Source organism: Syngnathus typhle, linkage group LG16 (genome assembly GCF_033458585.1).
Source record: "Syngnathus typhle isolate RoL2023-S1 ecotype Sweden linkage group LG16, RoL_Styp_1.0, whole genome shotgun sequence".
NCBI lineage: Eukaryota > Metazoa > Chordata > Actinopteri > Syngnathiformes > Syngnathidae > Syngnathus > Syngnathus typhle.
The window spans coordinates 9,829,595-9,851,065 of NC_083753.1; the positions used below are offsets into that span (position 1 = coordinate 9,829,595).

At 43.5% G+C, this 21,471-nt stretch overlaps 4 protein-coding genes across 4 annotated transcripts; 2 read left to right on the forward strand and 2 right to left on the reverse strand.

Moving 5' to 3' along the window:
• Positions 1–272: 272 nt before the first annotated feature.
• On the reverse strand, positions 273–9,840 carry rpap1 (RNA polymerase II associated protein 1). The gene is made up of 27 exons (XM_061301690.1): positions 9,778–9,840; positions 9,074–9,273; positions 8,802–8,950; positions 8,488–8,580; positions 8,180–8,345; positions 7,909–8,076; positions 7,566–7,784; positions 6,853–6,962; positions 6,671–6,769; positions 6,466–6,567; positions 6,233–6,400; positions 5,993–6,169; positions 5,781–5,915; positions 5,553–5,723; positions 5,332–5,489; positions 5,077–5,247; positions 4,792–4,987; positions 4,550–4,659; positions 4,260–4,455; positions 3,978–4,124; positions 3,717–3,859; positions 2,579–3,011; positions 2,387–2,505; positions 2,010–2,241; positions 1,768–1,944; positions 876–932; positions 273–548 (listed from the first exon to the last, which is right to left on the reverse strand). The coding sequence occupies exons 2-27, from the start codon at positions 9,267–9,269 to the stop codon at positions 393–395; spliced, it is 4,248 nt and encodes a 1,415-aa protein (XP_061157674.1). The 5' UTR covers positions 9,270–9,273; positions 9,778–9,840; the 3' UTR covers positions 273–392.
• Positions 9,841–10,454: 614 nt separating this feature from the next.
• On the forward strand, positions 10,455–13,965 carry si:dkey-13p1.4 (transmembrane protein 151B). Its single transcript, XM_061301960.1, has 2 exons — positions 10,455–10,560; positions 12,353–13,965. The coding sequence occupies exons 1-2, from the start codon at positions 10,455–10,457 to the stop codon at positions 13,963–13,965; spliced, it is 1,719 nt and encodes a 572-aa protein (XP_061157944.1).
• Positions 13,966–14,359: 394 nt separating this feature from the next.
• lrr1 (leucine rich repeat protein 1) lies at positions 14,360–17,132 on the forward strand. Its single transcript, XM_061301983.1, has 5 exons — positions 14,360–14,831; positions 15,259–15,357; positions 15,691–15,943; positions 16,011–16,485; positions 16,587–17,132. The coding sequence occupies exons 1-5, from the start codon at positions 14,649–14,651 to the stop codon at positions 16,840–16,842; spliced, it is 1,266 nt and encodes a 421-aa protein (XP_061157967.1). The 5' UTR covers positions 14,360–14,648; the 3' UTR covers positions 16,843–17,132.
• Positions 17,092–20,965, reverse strand: dnaaf2 (dynein axonemal assembly factor 2). Its single transcript, XM_061301982.1, has 3 exons — positions 20,737–20,965; positions 18,498–20,505; positions 17,092–17,745 (listed from the first exon to the last, which is right to left on the reverse strand). Exons 2-3 carry the CDS (start codon positions 20,436–20,438, stop codon positions 17,383–17,385), a joined length of 2,304 nt encoding a protein of 767 aa, XP_061157966.1. The 5' UTR covers positions 20,439–20,505; positions 20,737–20,965; the 3' UTR covers positions 17,092–17,382.
• Positions 20,966–21,471: the final 506 nt, after the last annotated feature.

The following is a 21,471-nucleotide window of genomic DNA, read 5'->3' on the forward strand; positions in this document are numbered from 1 at the left end:
ACCTAAGCAAGGGTGAGTGAGTATACGTGGGGGGAATAAAAAAATCCACCCCTCATGGGCATTTTATAAATCTGATGACTTGACCGGCTGCCATCTGGTCCGCATGCTTGGCTTGAATTCTTGTTAGTTAAGAACATCAGTTTGAGTGGTATTACTTCCCATTCCCAAAAACATAAGTCCACAGTGTACTCATCGAATTCCATATACTAAACAAAAACGTGACAACCTTACAAAACCAAAAGCTCCTCAATCACATGACCAAGAGTCATCCATTATTGTCAAGTGTTTAATAGAGTGTACAATCCTGCGATCAAATAAAATTCTTCATTGAAATACTGAAAATTTTAATTGTTCATGTCATGAAATGTCTTATGGTGACATTGTTCTCCCCTTCACCTGTTCTCCGTTTGACAGCTGCCGCCATTGTGCAGGCCCACGACGTTCTCCAAATGCTTTGCTCTTGTAGGAGGTAAGTGATCGTACATTTCGAAGCCCAACTGAGAGTTCTGTTTGGGCATCCGGAACAGCAACATGTGCTTCTTTAACACCTGCGTTTTGAGATAAAAATATTAGAAGTGGGAAAAACAAAATCAAGCACTTTAACATTGACAGCAAATAGACCTCCAACATTTTGGTTCATTTACGCAAAGACCTAATTTAGCCCATCCAGATGACATCTATTTCTCCAAACACTGACAGCGGCTAGCAAAGTTAAAAAAAGAAAGAAATGAAAGCATTCATCCAAGGTTTAATCATAGTTAAGAAAACCTGCGAGAGCAAACGAGAGAGTTGCTCACGGTCACTAAAACCTCTCAGCGGGTGTGCAAGTAAAGAGGAGTTTGAAAAATGTGATTATAGGCAGAAGAAAGAAGTACCTCATCCGTCATGTAGTAAATTTTTTTCAGCATGCTGTGTCGTGCCGCTTCAAGCTCCTGGAAAGGATGAAGGGAAATAAGATCAAAAGGGGCCTGTGGTTCTAAAAACTAGCCAGCTTCATGCATGAATGGTGGTAGCCTCATAACTAAAATATAATTTACAAGCAAAGCACAATGAGTGATTTGTGGAACCTAGTTATCAAAATTAAAAACAGAAACCATAACTGACCGCTATAGCTATTTTATAATAAGTATAAGTCGCACCAGACAAAAAATGCATCACCAAAAGCTCTGGTCGGACGAACCTTCCGCTTCGAACTTAAAAGTTCTTTTAAAATTTAAAACGGCTTACCTTAAATAGAATCCTGGTCATTATTCTGCCTTTTGGTGCTGTGAATTGTTGCGGCGTAAACAAGACGCATGCTAATCTAGTGATATGACGTAGCCATGATTAATCTTTTGCTTCCAGTTGCTGATTTGCGTTCAGACTGAAGCAATAAGAGTATTGCTGTTGTACCATCTGGAGACATCTTGGAGTCAAGGAAGTATGTTGAAGTGGGTGAGTAGCGCTTTGCCACCATCTTGTAGTACGGTATTTATATGCAAACCGTTTTTGATGTGGCGTCAATTTTTGCAATTCACGACAAGCCTTATTTGCAGAAAATGTAAAAAAAAATTTTTTTTTAAATAAATTATATATATATTTGTTTCTTCATATATATATATATATATATATATATATATATGAAGAAACAAATCCATTTTATTCGTTCCAGGCCCAACCCCAAATATCTTTTTTTAAGTGTTTTTAATTAAAAAAAAAAAAAAACTGCTTAAAGTTACCCTTTCCACATCAGTAGGAGGGAATTTCCTTCACATGAACTAAACATACCTGCGCCGCAGCATCCTGAGAGAAGACAAAAGCGTTGACATGAGCCAGAGCCACCACGTACAGGAAGGGACACCAGGAAGGCTTCGCACTCCCGGTGACAAGAGAGCGAAAGTAGAGTCGTACCAGAGGGAGGGAGTCTTCAGGGGGAGATGTGAACCTCTCCATGGGGATGGCAAGCTTTCATTAAAGAGACACAAGGATATTATTGAAAGAAACACTCAATAATCAAAATGGCTGCTCACCTGTTCCAAAGTGACACCCAATGACCTCAGGATGCCCACGTGCTCCCCAAACACAGCCAATCTCATGGTGGCGCTGTACTTCCTCTGCAGGGGCAAGAGAATCCAGCAGCCGAAGAGGCGGTCCCCAAACGACACGGCCTCGTACTGAGCCAAGAGGGCACGATACAAATCTTGGAAGGAGGCCAGACCTGGAGGGGGGATGCTGAGGTCTAAACATTCCAGTCTTGAAGGCCTGCATGCAGAAAAAGTGAGTGAACAAGATCATTGTCACTGAAGAGTAAGTAACAAGTGCTTACTGGAGATAAAAAAATAAAATAAAAATAATGTTCAATAATTAATGCTAATCAAAAATGATATCACAGGACTTTGACTCAAACCTTGATAGTAGCCGAAACAGACCCCAAGTCAGTTTTTGAACTGGTTTCTCCAGGAACAAATCGCTGGAACACAGGAACACACAGGACAGCCGGGCCAGCTTTGAAACAGGGAGGATCACCTATAGGATATCAAATTCAGGTTTTTAGGAAGATGGTCTCCTTAACTAGAGTAACTCGAAGAGGTCAATGCACCTTAAGGGCTTCCTCCCGCCAGACTTCCAGCACCAGTAACCACTGCAGACATTGGGTGACTGCCAGCAGAGCCCCCTGGGGAAGCTCCTCCACCGATAGCCCTCCACCACCTGACACCCCGGTTTTCTCATACAGGCTGACAAGAGGAAGAAAAGGCCAGTCTGACGGCAGGGTTGGCCCGCTTAGTTCTGGCAGGAGGTGGGATTTGATCCAGGGGTTGCGGCCAAAGAGAGCATCCTGCGAGACCAGCACGGATGACTCCAGGTGGGCCAGGTGTGTGAGGAAGCAGCCACGAATGGAGGGAAGGTTGGCGCAGGCTTCTCGTAAAAGAGCTCCCACGATTTGGAGCGAAGGAGAGTTGGGATGGCTCGCTTCCTCTTGAAGCTGCAGTTCCCCCAACTCAATGGCCTCCGGACCACCACTGTGACCCTCCCTAAAAAAAAAAAAAGACAAATAAAATGATCATTTATCAAATGTAAAAAGCTATAGTGATTATTTTATTTATCAAAAAAATAAGTTAAATTGTTATAACAAGCCTAATTACATTAATATAAGCGCTATGAAAACTTTATGTAAACTTCTACGACCATTCAAGATCACATTCACCCGAGAGGTCATAAGATAAGTCATGGGAGAGGAATTATGAGAACAGATTCACTAATTTGATTTTGTTTTGGACGCTTGCCATTATTTTGGTGGTAGAGTTGGATCACGACAATGTTTTGATTATGAAAACCATGTGAGAGGTTTAAAGGTATTAGCTAGTGCTGTAAACAAGTGAAACTTGTCATAAGAAACTTAAGGCTGAAAAAGCATAAAAACAGATTGTTTAAAGTTCATATTTTGAAAGCGTCATATGAAGCATTCTGTCAAAATTTGTCAAATAATAAAAACTGTCGAGCAGCACTCAAATAAAAAGCGTGGTTCATCATGGTTTTCTTTTTTTTTGTGTTCTCTGCTGCTTTGATGAAATTCTAAACAGATAAAAATTGATCTAATTTGTAAAATGACATTATAATAATGGGCTGCATTTTGCAAGTAAGTATTTTCACAAAGCAAGCATTATGTGCCTAATATGTCCACAGTTGTTTTGGTTGCTAGTGCACAAAATTGGCAGTCAAACGTTTTCGAAACTCACGGTATGAAGTCCTTGCTGAAAACCATGGTGGCGAGCAAGTCATGAGCAAGGTGCTCGCTTCCAGGCAATAACCATGGGAGAAGAACGAGCGCCACCTTGTGGTAGAGCTGGGCGTGCTTTCCCACTTGTGGCTCAATCGAAACCTGAGATTGAAACAAAATGCTTAATGATGACATAACAGAAATAATGTCCAGTGAACCTGACCGACACAAATGTATATCATAATAGATTTTTAGTTTAAGAATAAAAATGAAGAGTTACCGATCTATATGCCAAGCGCAGCAACAGGAAGATGAGATGGTGCTCATGACGGAGAAGCCAGGACCAGGTATGAGACAATGTGGGTGTGGCCTGACTGACAGTTTGCAGGTAACCAATGACAGGCTCCGACACAAGGAAGCTAGTGAACTAGAAGAGATACATTACAATCAAATTGAAGAAAGTATAAGCACAACATACAAGCAAAGTACATTTATCGTAAACACATTTGCTTGATGAGGAATTCGAGCTTGACTTTTTGAGCTCAAGAACAACATTACTTACCTTGCAGGTGAGACCTTTGTGGATACCGGTGATAGTATCCAAGAGGAGCGTAAGGCTTGTGAGGAGAGGGAAGGGAGAGGAGTGAGACATCAAGCCTGGACGGCCGCTCCATCCTGAGCAGGCCAAACCAGGCAGGCTGGGAGAGGTGTCCAGATCCACATGAGCAGGCAGGACACTGCATACTACTGAAGATGACCTGGTAACAAAAATAGTGAGAATTTGTTTTTCAAGATAACTAGGAGAATAGTCCCGATATTGACATAAGGGGCTTGACAACAAATGAAACATACTTCAGGTTCTTTATCAGGTCTTGCACAACACTGTGGGACATTAGGGGAAGAAGAACCTCGGAAGCCAGCTGCTCCAGTTCTTGAAGACCTTCCACTGGCTTGAAACAGTTCTGAGGAAAAACAAAACACATATTTAGAATTTGATCTGAATTCCGCAGTGGTTGAAGGACCAGATGATTGCATATGAATTTCTTCCAAGGTAGAAGATAATGGATGGAATAACAGTAGAAAATGAGAAGAACCTGTTTGGAGAGCTGATGGTAGAAGGCCTCAAAGTAGATCAAGTAAACTGGAATCAGTGCCAGACTGATGTCTCTCTGCACTGGATTATCGAGACCCTTTACAAAACTCTTTAAATGGCCCATAAGTGGTGCTGGCAAGCCTGTGACATGCCCCCATGTCACCGGAGGGGGAGGAGGACATTCATCGCCTGAAGAACTTGAACAGAAAACAAAGACCATGATTCAGCCAGTTTCATCAATCACATCCAACATAAAAATAAATCAAATTCAATCCATTTATTTTACCTGACCATGCCAGCCTGCAGTTCCTGGTGGCAACCAGCAGTATGTGTCACCTGAGTGAGCAGAGTGAGCAGAGCCAAGACCCTCTCGAGCTGCAGATGCAACAGATGGCAACAGCGAGCCAGCGTTGTACAAACAGACTGCAACGCCGTCAGTAAAGCTGGATACAAATCTCTGTGGAACGGCATCAATCACATCTGATGAGATGTTTTGGCATTCAAGTATAAATGTCTTGCAAATATTCATAATGGTACATACATGTACAAGTCGCACGCTTGGCCGTAGCCGGCTGCCACAGCCCACATCCTGTAAGCTTCTGTGGTGATCCCAAGAGCCTTGCGTGGATCTAAAAGGATCTCACTGGGCTCAGCACTGAGCAGACGACACAGACGCTCCCTCACACCCGCAGAGTTCAACTAGAAGAACAATTAGTGAGGCACGCTAAATAGAAGCATTGTGAGCTTACAAATAACACTTACCAGTCTGGCGCATGCATGTCTGCCAGAAGTAGCCAAAACTCTTAAGAGCTTCATGGCAGAAGCAAGGGGGAGCCCATACACAGATTGAGGGAAGGAATTAGAAGGCACGGTCCAGGAAATGGGAAGAAACTCTGACATCACCGTCTCCATCATGCGAGGACAGTCCAACACCTGAGAGAACAACAAGTCTTCAATAACTGGGGAAAAAATCAATGAGCTGATATCTACCTGAGTGGCAGATGACAAAGTGTGTCTGGCGATACGGGTCAGGATCTCCAGAATGTCATGAACAACCCGGGGGGAGGGTCGGACAACTTCAAGGATGTAACGTAATCTGGGGAGAAGTTTCATTCTCAGGAGCCCCTGAAACAAAACGCATTTCCTCATTAAACTGTTTAACAAGCAATTATTTGGTTCGTTTTGACGGCGCTAAAAATCACCTTGACAACATCCTGCCTCGCCACGTCATGATCAGGCTTCCTCTCCTCCCTCTCCTTGGCAGTCTCTTTTAAAATTTCATCCAGCCCTTCATCGTCTTCCTCTTCTTCCTCCTGCGATGGCAGTAGGGGGAAGGCGGCCAGCCCTCGGAACCAGTGGAAAGTGAGGTCCAAACACTCCTTTGAAATATTTTACATCAATGTTTGTTTCGGAAAATTCCATTTCGAGTACTGTCGTCTTACTTCATCTTCTGTGCACACCAAAAGTGCTCGAAGTGCGTGCACGGCGGCGGCCATCACTGCCTCCACGTTATCATCAAGCGCAAAGCGAAGCAGGAAGAGCAAGCCGGCGTCGAGCAGAGTGGACAACACGCTGCCTTTCAGGGTTGAGCGGTAGTCCCCGGCCTGAGCCTGTGAGCAGTGGAGATACACGAGTCATGCGTATTGTTGACATGTTTAAGAGAGAGTTTGTGTACCTTTGAAAGAATATTGCGGAGGGTGTTGAGAGCCAAACTCCGCTGTTGGATGAGTTGACTGCGCGACAGAAGGAAAAGCTCCTGGAGGGAGTAACCCGCACGCTGGTGGAAGGGGGGGAATTTGAATTAAGCAGCAAGATCCACCTAATTTTGAATATATAATGTTATGCACACTAAATTATAAGAAGCTGTATCGCTTGGATACCTCAGGCTCGTCTCCATGGTGGTGCAAGCCCAGGTGGGTGGGCAAATCTTCCGTGGGAGGAATTAGATTTCCGTTAAAATCAAAACGGGCCTGCATAGCCTAAAAAAAAAAGAATATGTGTCTCAAGTTATCGTAGTGTTCATCTTGAGTTAATTCAAATTTTTAATAGTTGCTCTTCTCACCTGTTTGGTTCCAGTTTTTCTGGGTGCAGGAAGGTCCCCAATCCACTCTAGCTTCTCTGGTTCCAGTTTATCCATATGTACCCAGTCCTTCTGGGGCTTCACTGGCAGATCTACTCCCACGCCAAAACATTATCAGAATGTATTAATTATAGCAGATTTTCCATTGTCCTTCTCACCAAAGAAGAATTGTTCAATTGAAAACCACTGCAAGTACGTCTTCATGTGATCCACGAGGAACACTCATCAGATCTAAGTAGTCAGGAGAGTGACTTTCCAGCTAATCAAACAAAGTAAAGCCAGTGCTTAGCTTTTTGCATGGAATTCGGCCATGCGGCAAAATAATGTGGGAAGTCGCAGTAGCAAAAAAATCCCCTACATTGGAAGGCCACAAAATCAATTAAGTCACTTGACAGCAGCTACGTCCACATCTTTGAAGCAATTTATGGGACGGGCAATGTCAGGGATAAAGATGGATAAAGTTGGCAAGCATTTAATTGAATGCATCTTCTTGACAGAGTGGGACAAAGTCCAATGTCTCATCTGGAGCTCGAAGAATTTAGACTAATTAAAAGGATTTCTCAAGCTCAGCAATGTTTACAAAGTGAAGTGCAACGTTAATATAGGTGGAGTGCATTTGGTTCATTTGGATCTCGACCAGACAAAAACAACAGCGAAAAGGCAATGAGAAGATTCCCTTTGAAAAATCATCATACCCATCACAGCAGATCGGGGCGACAGTTCCTCTTCTTCCTCCTCTTCCTCTTCCATCTCCACATCTTTGGGTTTTGCAGAGGGCGCAGCACCACTGGTGGAGTCTGAACTGAGATGAACACTTCCCTCGCTGCTTTTGCCCTCAGGGTGTTTGCGTGAGAAGGAAGAAGCCGGGGCGCTCGTAGCTCTCCGAGATCGAACAAACTCCACCAGCGTCGGATCTGGCATGCAGAAATAATTGTTTTGAAAGAGTGGACCAACATAATAGAACAACAAAAGCCTTTGTGCACCGGCTTCATTTAATATCATGTCAGGTCACACCGGCGACGGATGCAAAAAGCCTACCAAGCTGTGATAGGAGCCTCTCCTGCTCCTCTAGTATCTCAGACTGCGACATTGCCAGGATCTTCTCCTGGTTCTCCCTGTGGATCCTCTTGCTCTCCTCTGACCTATTGGGACACCCGAGTCCGTCTCCAGACACCAGGCTTGAACTTGACACTGGAGATGACACCGCTGAGGAAGAATATTATGCATTATTATCGATTACATATTACTATAAAAAAATAGATGAAGAGTCTTAGTGATAAAGTTCCAGACCTACTGAGGAAATACTTACTGTCTCCATTGTGATAAGACATTTCCATAGGCCTTTGACGAGGAAGTTTGTGTTTTGATGGAGCTTGAGATGTAAACTTTAATGGGGCCTTGCCCTCTTTTAGTCTCTGAGCCGCAAGCTGTTGAGCAAAGATGCTCTTTTTCTCACCCATGGCCGACAGAGGCACCTGATTGACAAAATGGGCAGCATTTAGGGTTCGTACAATTAACAGTTTACAAAATTTAAAATTTGAATATAAGTTTTATTAAGCAGATCTATTCTGCTTATTTCTTCTATCCACAAAAAAAGTTATTTTTGTGTATTTTTACCTGAGTGCTGTTTGTTGAGCGATGACATGCTTTAGGGAACGCCACGCCAGTAAATTCCGGGAGTGATATCGGAATGGAGCTGGTGTCTCGTTCCTTCAAAAAAAGCAATAATCACACAAAGTTATTAATGAAACTCCACAGAAAAAACTCAAACTAGTTATATGTCTCGTCACCGTGGGATAGAGAAAAACGTAATTTCGGTCTCTTTGTGTGTTGTGACATGTGGAGAGATTGACAATAAAGCTGACTTTGACTTTGACTTTGACTTTGATAATGTCAGACTTTAGGGCAAATTATGGTTTAAGGACACTTACAACAATCTTGGACAGAACTGCACTGATGTGAGTGTCATGTCTGTCCATCGTCTCTCCCGCATCCTCGTCCTCAAAGGTGACATGTCTGTTTTTGAAGCGGGACTTTTTAGGAGGGGCTGGTGTCAGAGATGGAAGCTCGTCCGGGAGATCTGAGAAGTAAGTAATATAATTAAAATTATTTTGAAAATCCCATTTTTCAACAGATTAATCGATGATCAAAATAATTATGATGCATTCCTGGTTCATCAAAATAAACAACAACAACAACAAACCTTCTATGGTGACCACATCCCTCTGACTTTCTTCATCGTGACTATGATCCTCCCCAAGGTCTCCTCCTGTCTCACCCCGCCGCTTGTCGGGGCGGCGGAGCACGCTGGCAGCAGACGGAGCTCCAGATTTTAGGAACTCTTCCTGCTCCCGCAGGAGATCCGTCTCAGAGCCGCCAGGCTTAGGACGTCGCAGCATCACTCTGGAGAAGGACAAAGTCAATTTCCTTAGTTCATCTGGCATTTTTCATCCAGAAAAAAACACCAAGTGCTTCACAAAACAGGTTATGAAAGATGAAAACGATAAATTACTTCATCAATCTGAAATGATGGTGCAACTCTGCAGACACATATTGGACAAACAAGTCACTTGTGTGGGGAACTCGATTGGATAGCTTCTATTATTTTGAGTTGTATCATGCAAAAAGAACAAACTACAACTTGGAAATAATTAGCACTGGGGTTTCCGATATTTGATGTCTCCCTGCTGCAAAACAACTAGGAAAACAGATCTCGAGGACCAAGAATAAAGACCCTTTGCCTAATTGTTGTCATCACGTGTGGCGATGTTTATTTTATAATTCGACAAAGTGAACTGAACAATTCATTGAACCTCTTCGAACACAAGACTTTTGTTATATTTGTCAAAACCAAGCCGTCACATTAAAAACACAACAACGCCGCTTTAACTTAGATGTAATGTTTACCTTTCTTTAGCTATGCGAGCAGCGACTAGCGAAAATCCGGATGGACACCAAAGTTACGCATTAATATCTGCTTTCAAAATAAAAGCTATCGCAGAAAGCGGAAGTGACTTTTTATGACTTTATGAAATTCTACGACACATCGTTTTACCCGGTAATCACAAGGAGAGCCTCCGCTTGAGAGTGTAAAAAATATTTTTTCATGTATTTAAGCTCATTATTACAATCAAACATTTTTACAGCTTTATTGTAACAATTTCAAAATAAAAGCTCCAAATTAATGCACGGCCATACAGGAGGACGTTTTCTTGCGCTAGAAAAATATCCCGCTCCCCCGAAGAAACATTTTTGTCACGACTTCCTCTCTTGTGCAGCCGTGGGATTGGTGGAACTGAGGACATCGGGTTAAATCGGGACGCAACCCCACGATCATCGTTATCGCTGCCTGCATCATGGTCAACCTTTGCTGTCTCTGCTGTGGTGAAATCCCTCAACCCCGCCCCCCTCGGTCGGGACCTCCACGGGATCCCCGCCTCACAGTGCAGCTGCAACCCACCGGCACCACCACCACCAAGAGTAAAGTGGGTCCGAAGAAGACGCGAGCAGACGCGGATGCTACTGCACATACCGACAAAACGGATTGATCGTGCACTTGCCGCCTGACATGCAAGAAGTGCAGGATGCTCTCCTCCGATCTGGACTCAACAGAAGATACCGAGGCCAGCGCTCTTAATCATGCCGAGGAAGAGGCGCAGGAGGCGGACTCTCCAGTTGAGAGTGATGTGGGTGAGGTAAGTGGTATGCACTCATAGGTTCACCACCAGGATCATCTCATGAGATCCAATTAAACCTAAGAGAGGATCAATTTTGCAATGATAGTTATGTTCAGTGTTGATTGAAAGGTGTGTTGTGGTAGTTTGCACTGCGTTCCATTCCGTCGAGCTGTTTCCAATATTTTGGTGATCTTATTTAACCATAATATGAAGGAACTACATCTTAGTTGTAGTCCAATTAGCACATCAAAACAGAAAATTGCTACATCTGCAAAAGCTGAATATTTAAAATGAGGTGTTTATTATCTAAAAGGCAAGTATGATCATAAATCCTCAAATGACGGCATCTTGGGAGTTACTGCAAAATTAAATCTTCATGTCATCATACTCAGCAGTCATGTATAATTTAAGGCAATAATTAATAATTAATTCCGTTTCCAGTATAATTCATTGTGTCCTGAAGTGAGTTGAAGACAATGGTGTAGAATATGTTTAAATGATTAACCCAAAAATATTTTTGCACAATACAACAGACTGAAAGTTTATTTCCCATTAGATTTTATTCTGTTTGATGTTTCCATTATTCTCTATGATGATTGCCTCTTTGTATTTAATCATTTAACCTTTTATTTATCAATTCCTGAACTATTCCCAAGGCAAATTCCCCACGGAATCCACACAGTAAATCGTATTCAAATTCCAATTATTATTAGCAGTCAGCCGTGAAAAGATAGTAAAGTACTTCACATTTATTTTTAAACCTCTCTAAGAGCAGCGTTCCGATAAAATGAACAAGTATATATTATGATTTCATTTTTTTTTTAATATTCTGCATTTAGGAATTAGCAATGTTCGCTAGCACACGTTAACCAGGCCATCAAACAAGCTAATATCATCTAAACGCAGAATAATTTTCAAGATTAATTAATTTAACATACCTTACTTAGTGTGCTTCTTCCATTTGGATGGAGGGTGTTTTTGAATTATAATATAATTATGTCACTCTGTACTTGCATAACAATCCATTCATGGATGTCGTAATGAGGAATAAGCACCAAACTTCAAATCATTGAGTGCTACTGACGATTGTTACTGCTGCCAATAAGTCTTTCCTCCGTGTGGTTCGTCGTGACGATTGAATCCTTGTCTTTTTCTCCGCCATAAATCAAGTGCGGCTGAAGCAGCACAATGACATCTTCGCCTAAGCCTGTGCAGTAATGGATGACTTGTTGTCAGCAAAGAATCCTTTCACTCCATTAAATGCAAGATGACAAAAGAGGAATCTCCCGAAGAGAACTACCGAGTGACTAACACGATGGGAACATTGTCTTTTCTAATTTGTGGACCTCCGAACGATCCAGCTTGTAGTTGGATGGAATTGATTGGAATACATTAAATGTATTAGTGTCTTAGCTTCAGGCAATTGTCCTTGCTGATTGCAAAGATTTGACTTCTAATTAGTATTGCAAATGTGTGCAATTTTTCTTGCTCGTCTGCCCTGGAGTAAATAATGACTCAGTGTTTTCCCTGATTCACAGGAATTAAAAAATGAAATTCTAAGTCCATGTACTGCCATTATATAAATTGAGATGACAATATTTTAATAAGCTATTTTGTCCTTCAGCTGCATTGAAGTCCTCACACGACGCGCTTTAATTGAATCCCCCTTGAGCTTTATTCCATTTGATTTACTTTCTGCTTAGCTATGGCAAAGCTTCACAATTTACAGCGCGTGCTCATTCATTAGCATAGCGGCTACAACTCCTGATATCACTGGCATGTTTTAGGAAGCTCATTGCCTTAAGTGACCCCGTTTCTCACCGTGCTTCTGAACTTCTCTCCACAGCAGCGTCCAGTCAAGCAGTCTTTGGGTGCCTGCGTGTGCCGGCAAACTCATTGGCGCTGCCTGCTGCTCTCCTTGCTCATGTACAGCTGCCTGGGTGCGGTCAGCTGGTGTCAAGTCAGCCGTGTCACCAAGATCAGCTTCAATTCAGCCCTGGCTTCCACTTTCACGGCTTCCTTCGCCACGTCCCTACAGAGGGGATCCCATCCTGGAGGTCTCTCCATGATCTACCACGATAGCCCTTGCTCGGACGGCTACGTCTACATCCCCTTGGCCTTCCTCTTCATGCTCTACGTGTTGTACATGGTGGAGTGTTGGCATTGCCGAGCCCGCAGCGAGCGGCAGTGTAAAGCCGACGTGGACAGCGTGTACGAACGTGTGGCGCGGATGCGGCAAGCTCAGCCGTGCATATGGTGGAAGGCCATCAGCTATCATTTTGTACGCCGGACACGCCAAGTCACCCGTTACCGTAACGGAGACGCCTACACCACCACGCAAGTGTACAACGAGAGGGTCAATACCCACGTGGCTGAGAGCGAATTCGACTACGGCCGCTGCGGGATGAAAGACGTGTCGCGGGACCTCGGAGGGTTGGATGAACATCCGGCGACTCGCCTGCAGTTCACTAAATGTTTCAGCTTCACCGAGGTCGGCCCGGAAAATGATTACCTCAACCAGCGGGCCAGGTTCTTCTCGGAAGTGGAAGGTTTGGATGATTACATGGAGGCCAGGGAGGGGATGCAGCTGAAGAATGTGGACTTCAGGGATAACTTGATCGCCTACGTACACCCGGATAAAATGCCCTGGTACAGTTCCCAGGTGGCCTTCTGGTTGGCTGCTTTCTTCATGCTCTCCTGGCCCCTGAGGGTGCTGATAGAGTATCGCACGGCATACGTGCATTACCGCATTGAGAAACTGTTTGGGGTAGACTACACGTGCAGCAGCGACTCACCTCTGGATGAAGATCGGAATGTCAGTTGCGTCATTCCCAGAGTTGATACGCTGGACAGCACCGAGTTGGAGTGGCACATCCGCTGCAACCGCCAGGTGGTCCCCAGCTACTCCGAGGCCATGCTGATCAACATGAGCTCCAATTCCGACTGCACCGCATCCTCCAACTGCTACCTCCTGGACACCAGCCCCACCACCCAGAGCTATGGAGCCCTCCAGGGTCAGACGGGGCGGGAAGGCAGGCGCGGGAGAACCAGGAGGAGGACCGTCACCAGCTCCAGCTGCTCTTCTCTCTTCTCCCATCAGGGAGCACGTTTCCGATCACGCTTATCTTCAGCCACTTCCCGCTTCTCGCTGTGTCGCATGTACGGGTCACGTCGCACGGTGGCGCTATGGAGGAGCCGCAGCAGCAACATGACGGACCCCTGCTGCATGGATGAGCAGAGCCGCTCGGACTCCAGCCAGCTGGCCCTCAGCGATAGTCCGCCCAATTACAGCGATGCCAGGTTCTTTCCTGTGCTGATCGTGCACGGACCTGACGGGTGCGGGAGCGATGACGGCAGAGGAGGGCCCCAGCATTGTTACATTCGAAGGGACTCATCATGCGTGGAGACATCCCTGTAAAGAAGAGACTTGATTTACGTACATACAGAACTAGAGAAAACTGCTTTCAATAAATGAATCATTCCAAACTTGAAGGTTAATTGAGGCAAACACAATTTTTAAATCCGGACCCGGATTTTATATATATATATATATAATTATTATTATTTTATAATTTATTTTCAAGAAAAACAAGTGACAACCCATCATGTAGCCTAATTTGATTTGTCCAGTTCAACCATTAAAAAAAGTCTTTAAATATTGCTGAATACGTTCCTCAACTATTTCATATTTGTGCCTTATTACCTTTCATCCGCTCTTTCAAAATATCACATTACTACAGATAGTGTATTATTTTGGAAGACCTTGTGTTATTCCGAACAACACAATGTTTTATTTTGAAAGTACTCTGACGTCATTTCCGACGCGCGCCCTCACGGCGCTAACAGTGAGCTTAATCGACTCCTTGTCATCATCTACTACTCTGTATTAACACAGTCGGGTGTCGCCAGGATTTCTGCACTACCATCCGATCGTGCAATCGTGACTTTTTCTCCGATTTTCTTTGAACTCCGACACGCCATACGTGCGTAGCATCGGCGGGTCGTTTTCATCGAAGTTTCCCCCCCTGGAGGAATGCATCACCCCGGCCCTTGTTAGCGCGGAGCTGGCTGTGAAACTTTAATCCCCGATAGCCGATCAGGATGAAATTGCAGTGCGATGTGGAGGTGGTCAACCGTATGCTTCCCACCTTCGGTCTGAAAAGTCGCGGCAAGGGGGTAAGGGCGGTGCTGTCCATCGGGAAGAACTTGGACAAGACCAATCAACGCTGTAATGTCTACTTGATGATCTGCACCGCCAAGGACAGAACAGGATCCAAGTATAAGGTCTGACAAAGCGATTTACTTGATGTGTTATGGCTAATTTTGTCTCGTACGCCATCTAGCGGAAGAGGGTTGAATTATTTTTGCCTGTCACTATACGTCGGTGGTAAAAATACAATAGCTTGTTGCTTGCTCTGGAAACAATATTTTTTTTGTGGAGAGTAATAAGAGACACAATTCACCTGTCCTGCTTCATCTTATTGTTTTTAGTTTATTAATAGAGCTAGAACTAGAAAGAAAAGAAACTCATTTGACACCCTTGACATTCTGTCCCAATCTCATATACCATTTTTTAAATATTGTGACACTGCAAAAGTGACGCACGCACACGTTCCTGTTTAAGCTTGTGTTGAGTGCGACCGACGTTGTGTCGTCTTGTTGTGAAATGGAATTTTCCACTCGTTGAACGCGAGCCAATTTTGTCTTGCAGCTCAAAGACAACATTGAGAAGTTCTTCACGTGGTTTGTAGAGGAGGGCAAGGCCACGGTGAGATTAAAGGAACCTGCTGTCGACATCTCGCTGAGCAAGGTAGGCGTGTCGTTGATTTATCAAAAGGCATCGAGAGGCATTCAATTGCCCGTTTGTTACCCGTACAAAAAGCGTTTGTTTTGACGGCCGTGGCCAGACACCCTACCCTGGCAGCCTCATTGCTTCCAGTGGCTGCTATTCCTGAATGCTGTCAGGCAGCTGTGACCTTTCACCTCCATTTTGAACACGACTGACAATAACATTCACTTTGCAAATGCCCGACAGTGGCTTTAGACGACAGACAGCTCGAGTACTACCCGTTTTGGAAAAGGCCGCAAAATGATGTCTGGCGTCCACCATATCAACACGCTAATGATGTCACTTGACACTCAGGCCGACGCAAACAGCTTGAAGAACTTCCTCTCGGCCGCCCGCTTGGCGGACAAGGGGAGCGGAGCCAGCAGCCTGCCGCTCTCCACTCTCACGCCCGTCCGCGCTAGGGATGTGGAGCAGCCCAAGAAGAAGATGACCATCGTCTCCAAGAAGGACTACCCGCTCACTTGCAACTTCCCGTACTCCCTGGAGCAGCTTCAGGTGTCCTACTGCAAGCTGTCGCGCATCGATACGCGCATGCTGTCACTGAAAGGTATGTGATGCTCAAAGAACACGATCGGTACACTTGGATGCCTCACACTTTTTTTTTTTTTGTGTAGCTCTTCGCAAGCTGGACCTCAGCAACAACCACATCAAGAAGCTCCCGGCCACCATCGGCGATCTGGGCTGCCTGTCCGAGCTGATCCTCCACAGTAACCACCTGGAAACTTTTAGCGAGGCCCTCTGTCTGTCCACGCTGCAGCAGACCCTCCAGCTCCTGGACCTCAGTCAGAACCGGTTACAATCGCTTCCCGCTCAGTTCTGCCAGCTCCGTGAGCTGGTGAACCTCAAGCTGGATGAAAATAAGCTCATCTCTCTGCCCTTCCACTTGGGACGTCTCGCTAAATTGAGGTTCTTGTCGGCGGCCCACAACCAGCTAGCCGCGCTGCCCGGCAACTTCCGCAAGCTGAAACTGGAGAACTTGGACTTATTCGGAAACCCGTTCGTCCAGCCCAACCCTCTGGATGACACCATGCGGCTGGCCTTCCCGGTTCCTCTTCAAGAGCTAGCTTCCAGGGCTGTAGCTAACCTCAGGTGTTTTAAGATCCTGCATTCCACATACAATCAATCGATCAACAATTTTGCATAACTAGTGCCACCTCATCATCTAATGAACTTTCATTTTCTTCCATCAGAATCCCATACGGACCTCACCTCATCCCCACTCACTTGTGCCGAGACCTGGAATTGGCCAAGCTTTGCGACTGCGGCCGCTTCTGCGTCAGTTTTTACATCAAGACGTGCGTGAGCATGAACCTGCACCAAGTTTCTCACACGGTGGTTCTCGTGGACGATATGGGAGGGACGGACGCTCCCGTGCAGCAGTACTTTTGCTCCCTTTCTTGCTATTCCGAATTCTTGGACAATTCTATCCAGAGGGGAATCAGATGAGGATGGCGAGGACGTGACACTTTTTGAACTCTGGACGCTGTTGGGGGCTCAGTATTTTATTTCTAGAAATAAGAAGTGGCAAAAAGAGGAGGCAAACGTATCTACTCCAGCTGAATTGTCCTGCATCCTTCTACTGACCTATTTGCATAATGCAATTAGGATGTGCTGTGACCTCATTGCCTCTCTCTCTTTTTCTCTACCAGAAGGCTAAATAAAGAGTTTGTGTTGTGCTCGTGACCTACTATTTTTCTATATGTTGAAAATTTCAATAAAAGTATTTGTTTCAAGAAGTTCATTGTGGCACTTCAAATTAATTTTTTTAATTTTGAATATAATTGTATATAATTCATAGTATAATTAATTAATAATTGTAAATAATTCGGACAATTTTTCAATTAATATTTCATTTGCTTCAAGACATTTGTCACTCAATTGAAGATTTATGTAAAACTGACACAGTTGATGGAATAATTCTACAAACTCCTGTTCAGATGCCAGATTTTGTGAGTTAAAAAAAAAAAAAGACAATCTAATCATTCTTTAGTCAAGTTCATACAAGAGGGAGTTCTGAAAGGTAAATCCTGCCGATGTGGCGTGATCGCTAAACACTGTCTCGTTTCCGTCTTGGTCGATTTCTCTCAGTGAGACAGGCGGCGAATTCTTCTCTGGTTCTGGTTTTTGAATTATCTCCTTCTCTGGCAAGTTCTCTGCCTCCTCTTCCTTCATCGTCGCTTCATCCTTTGTGGAAGTTGGGCTGCTTTCCTCAGTTATCTGGGTAATTTTGTCGCCTGCTCCTATGTAAGAAGGTTCTTCTAGTGTCTCACTTGTTTTTGTGGTGTTATTAATTCTTATTTCTGTGGGCGTGGCTTCACCAGATGCCTCCTGTAGTGTCTCTAGTTCCATCTGGTAGAAATAAAATACATATTTTATTTTCTCTGTGAATATTTTACAATATATAAAATAGAAATCTTAAATGAATTTAATTTGATTTAAAAAAAACAGCATTATTTTGCGTATGTTTAGAGGGAAGCAGTAACACACTGACAATAAATGATCTAAATATTCATTTTTGACTGGGTCATTGCATCCATCTACATTGCCACTAGATGGCAGTATTTGCCTGTAAACGACTTATCTTTGTATTTTATCTGCCTAGTAAAAATTTTAATTTTAATAATAATAATTTTAGTAAAAATTCAACTTTTGCTTGTACGATATATTTTATACATTTTTTTTTGTTTTATTGGAACAACTGGGATTACGGAAAGTATTGTGTTCCACTTTAGTTGTGATGTTATATAGACATCAAATGTCAAATTTAATTACAGCTATTTTGTGGCACCACCCGCGATTGTTTGGTGTTTTTTTGTTTTTTTTTTGGACAGTACATCCAATGATTAATTGGTTACACCCAAAGATTACTGGATCTATAAAGCCTAGTCGGAGTCATACTTACAAAACGTTGTATTCTAAATGACACATAATTATCCGTAATATAATTTGTCTAAAGAATCTTTTTATGTTAGTCATTTGTTTTAACTTTTTGTCCGATTTTTATTTTTTATACTCCTCTTTATGCAGCTGTGGTTGTCTAAATGAAGTTGAGTTTTAGTTTTATATAAGGAATGACAAGCAGGTTTTGAGTGAGGACTCACCGTAACATCCTTTTCTTTAATTTCCGCAGCTTCTTCCATTTCAACGTTCTTCGCTTGGCTGCTTGAGTCTAAACATGCATCTTGATTTGCCGGGTTTATTTGAGAGTGCATTCTCTGTGCTGCATCATCTTCCCTCACTTGAGCCTCATTTTTATTTTCACTGAGGTTGGTCTGACTTTCTTGAATGCACAGTACATCCTGTTCTTCATTTTCTTGTGTGTCCTCATCTCTTCGTTTCCCTGTCAACGGCTCCTCTTCCCACACGGAAGCATTTTCATTGAGGTTGACCTGACTTTGAAGGGCATCCTGTTTTCCACTTTCTATGGTCTTTTTTTCAATGACTTGGTTTTCTTCCTCCTCAAGCTCTCCGCATGTTCTCTTCTCTGTGAGCTGCTCCTCCTCGCTAATATCGACTTTTTGGCGCTCGCCTATTTTAGGTTCCTCACCTTCACGATAAACCTGGTCTTTCTTCATCTGCTCTTCTATCCCTGGAGTAGAGTCATCATCCTTCACTTGGGCGCTTGGATTTTTAGAAGGTTGGGTGGGGATCTGGAGATCAACACTTGCTGGGTTTCCCTGATTGGAATCAATTCTCTGTGACGCAACTTCTTCCTTCACTGGATCTTCATTTTTATTTTCAATGTGGTAGACGAGACTCTCTTTAATGTCAAGTACATTCTGATCTCTCTTTTCTTCAAGTTCTTTTTCCTCCTCCACATGTTCTTCATCTGTTCCCTTGTCTTTCAGCTGCTCCTCCACACCTGTGTCTTCTTCACCAATCACAGTCTGACCTCCGTTCTGACCTTTTATCACCTCCCCTTCAATTAGTTGACTTTCTTCCATTTTCTGTTCCTCCGTGTCACCTTCCGAGACGTTATTACTCCAGCAGAATTCCATCGCGTCATTGGAGGGAAGGACGGGCAGTGTGACTGTTAGTTGTCCTCTCTGCTTACTGAACTTGGCTTGTCCTCTTTCTTCATCCACTGGGTAGGAAAGAGGTAGTTCCAGACGGTAGGCGGGCGTCTTAGACTCCAGCAGCAGACTTTTCTGCTTCACTTCAAGGTTAGCGTTCGCAACTGACTTCAGGAGCGGTACGTCGATGGTGATGACAATTTCTTTGGGCCTGGGGCTCTTTCCAGAGTCCCTGGAACATCTGAAGTCCTGCAGGTCGATAAATGATCGGTATTTGACGGAGTAGCTTGGCTCAGTGGGCGCTTTGCTTTTCTCATCCTGAATTTTAAAGCTCTGCGGTTTGGGATCAGGGATGGTTTTGGTTTTTTTTTCATCTGGGTATGGGAAGGCAAGCGGGTGGTCTTCAGGAGGCTTGGCTATATATCCAGGAATGGCTTTACGGATAACACAAGGCTGAGGCGTACCTTTGTACTTTGTGTTCATCTCCCTCACGTTGTTTTTATCCAACGTCACCTTAAAGGCATCTTGGATTCCCTGAATGGCCGTGCTGATTACCATTTGCATGAATTCTGCTTTTTTATTTGCTATGTGGAGCGTGTCAGGGTGGAAAATGACATCATAGATCATGACTTTGTTCCCTTTTGGATCTGTGTCTTGCCTTCCTGGGTGCAGATTGTGAGGGAGTGACCAGTATTGTCCTCTGTGGCCATCTTCTGAAACACCCCACTTACACTCAAGCTTCCCAACTTTGTCATTAGCGCAGATGTTGATGTAGCACTTCTGCTTGCGGTTCACACTGGTCCTCAAAGCCCTGAATGGCTTCGGGTGGATGAACTCGATGGTGTTACCCCTTTCCTTCTCCAGAATAGCAATCTCCTCCTCGTAGATCCTCCTATTCTCCGGATCTGCTATCTCTTGGGCGTAATCATTCAGCATTTCCCTGAATTTTTTATCTTTAAACGCCTTTGTCAATCTCTTTATTTCATCTCCTGTCATGTTGAGCTCCTTTAGCTTTTCTCCAATATCCATGATGAAGTAGATTAATCACAAAGAACCCAGGGAAATTAATTTAAAGATATTATTGCCTTTGGATCACCTGCAATGAGAACACCCAAAAATGAACATGTTAGGTAGCATTTGTTCCCTATAGCCAAGAAAGCGATTTTATTATGATTAAAAAAAATGATTTCTTGCAGTTTGGCATCGTTAATAGCACCAGTAAACAAATATGATGATATAGGCTTTGATTAAGCATTAAGTCAACTAAAGGAAGTTACACTCGTGACGAACAATGCAAAAAGTTAGCTTTTAAACTGTTTGAACTTACCGTGCATTTTCCCGAATTCGAAAGTATGTCTTCAGTTTGATTTCAGTATGTTTGCCGTTATGGAGGAGCTAACACAATCTAACTTTGTTCTATTCACTTCACTAAATTTGTCATGCGTGTACTGTAACCATAGAAACGAATACACTTTTGTCACGAGGGAAAAAAATACATTAAAAAAGAGCAATAATTGTTTTTCTTTTGTGCTTATAAGTAATCTACACCGAGTGGCACTAATACTATTTTAAAAATTGTATGCAAACTTCCGGCTTTTTTTTTTTTTCTGTTTTGCCAAACCAATAGATTGAAGGTCACATGACTTCCTTTTATCCAAAACCATTTGACGCAACATAAATTTATAGAACGTTTTAAAATATAATTTACGGTGTTTTATTTAAATTTTTGTTATTTTTTCCTTGTTTTGCTGAATTCGTTTATTTTACAAGTTAGGGTAATGTTTTAATGTAGCCACCAGATGGCACTATTGACCGCGTTCCAGGGTACGAATCAAGCCGCGGTGTTAAGTCGGTCAGTAAGGCAAAGGGGCGAGTGTGCAGGCAAGCAATATGATTGGTCGCGCCCCCAAGAGTTCATTTTTCTCTCTCTCTGATAGGACGAAAGGCCCTGTTGCTAGGTGAGACCGCTACCAGGAAGAAGCATGGGGGAGGCATACTGACGCACTGGATGCAACTTGCCTTATATAAGTTATATAAAAATATCTAATGACAATTATTATAG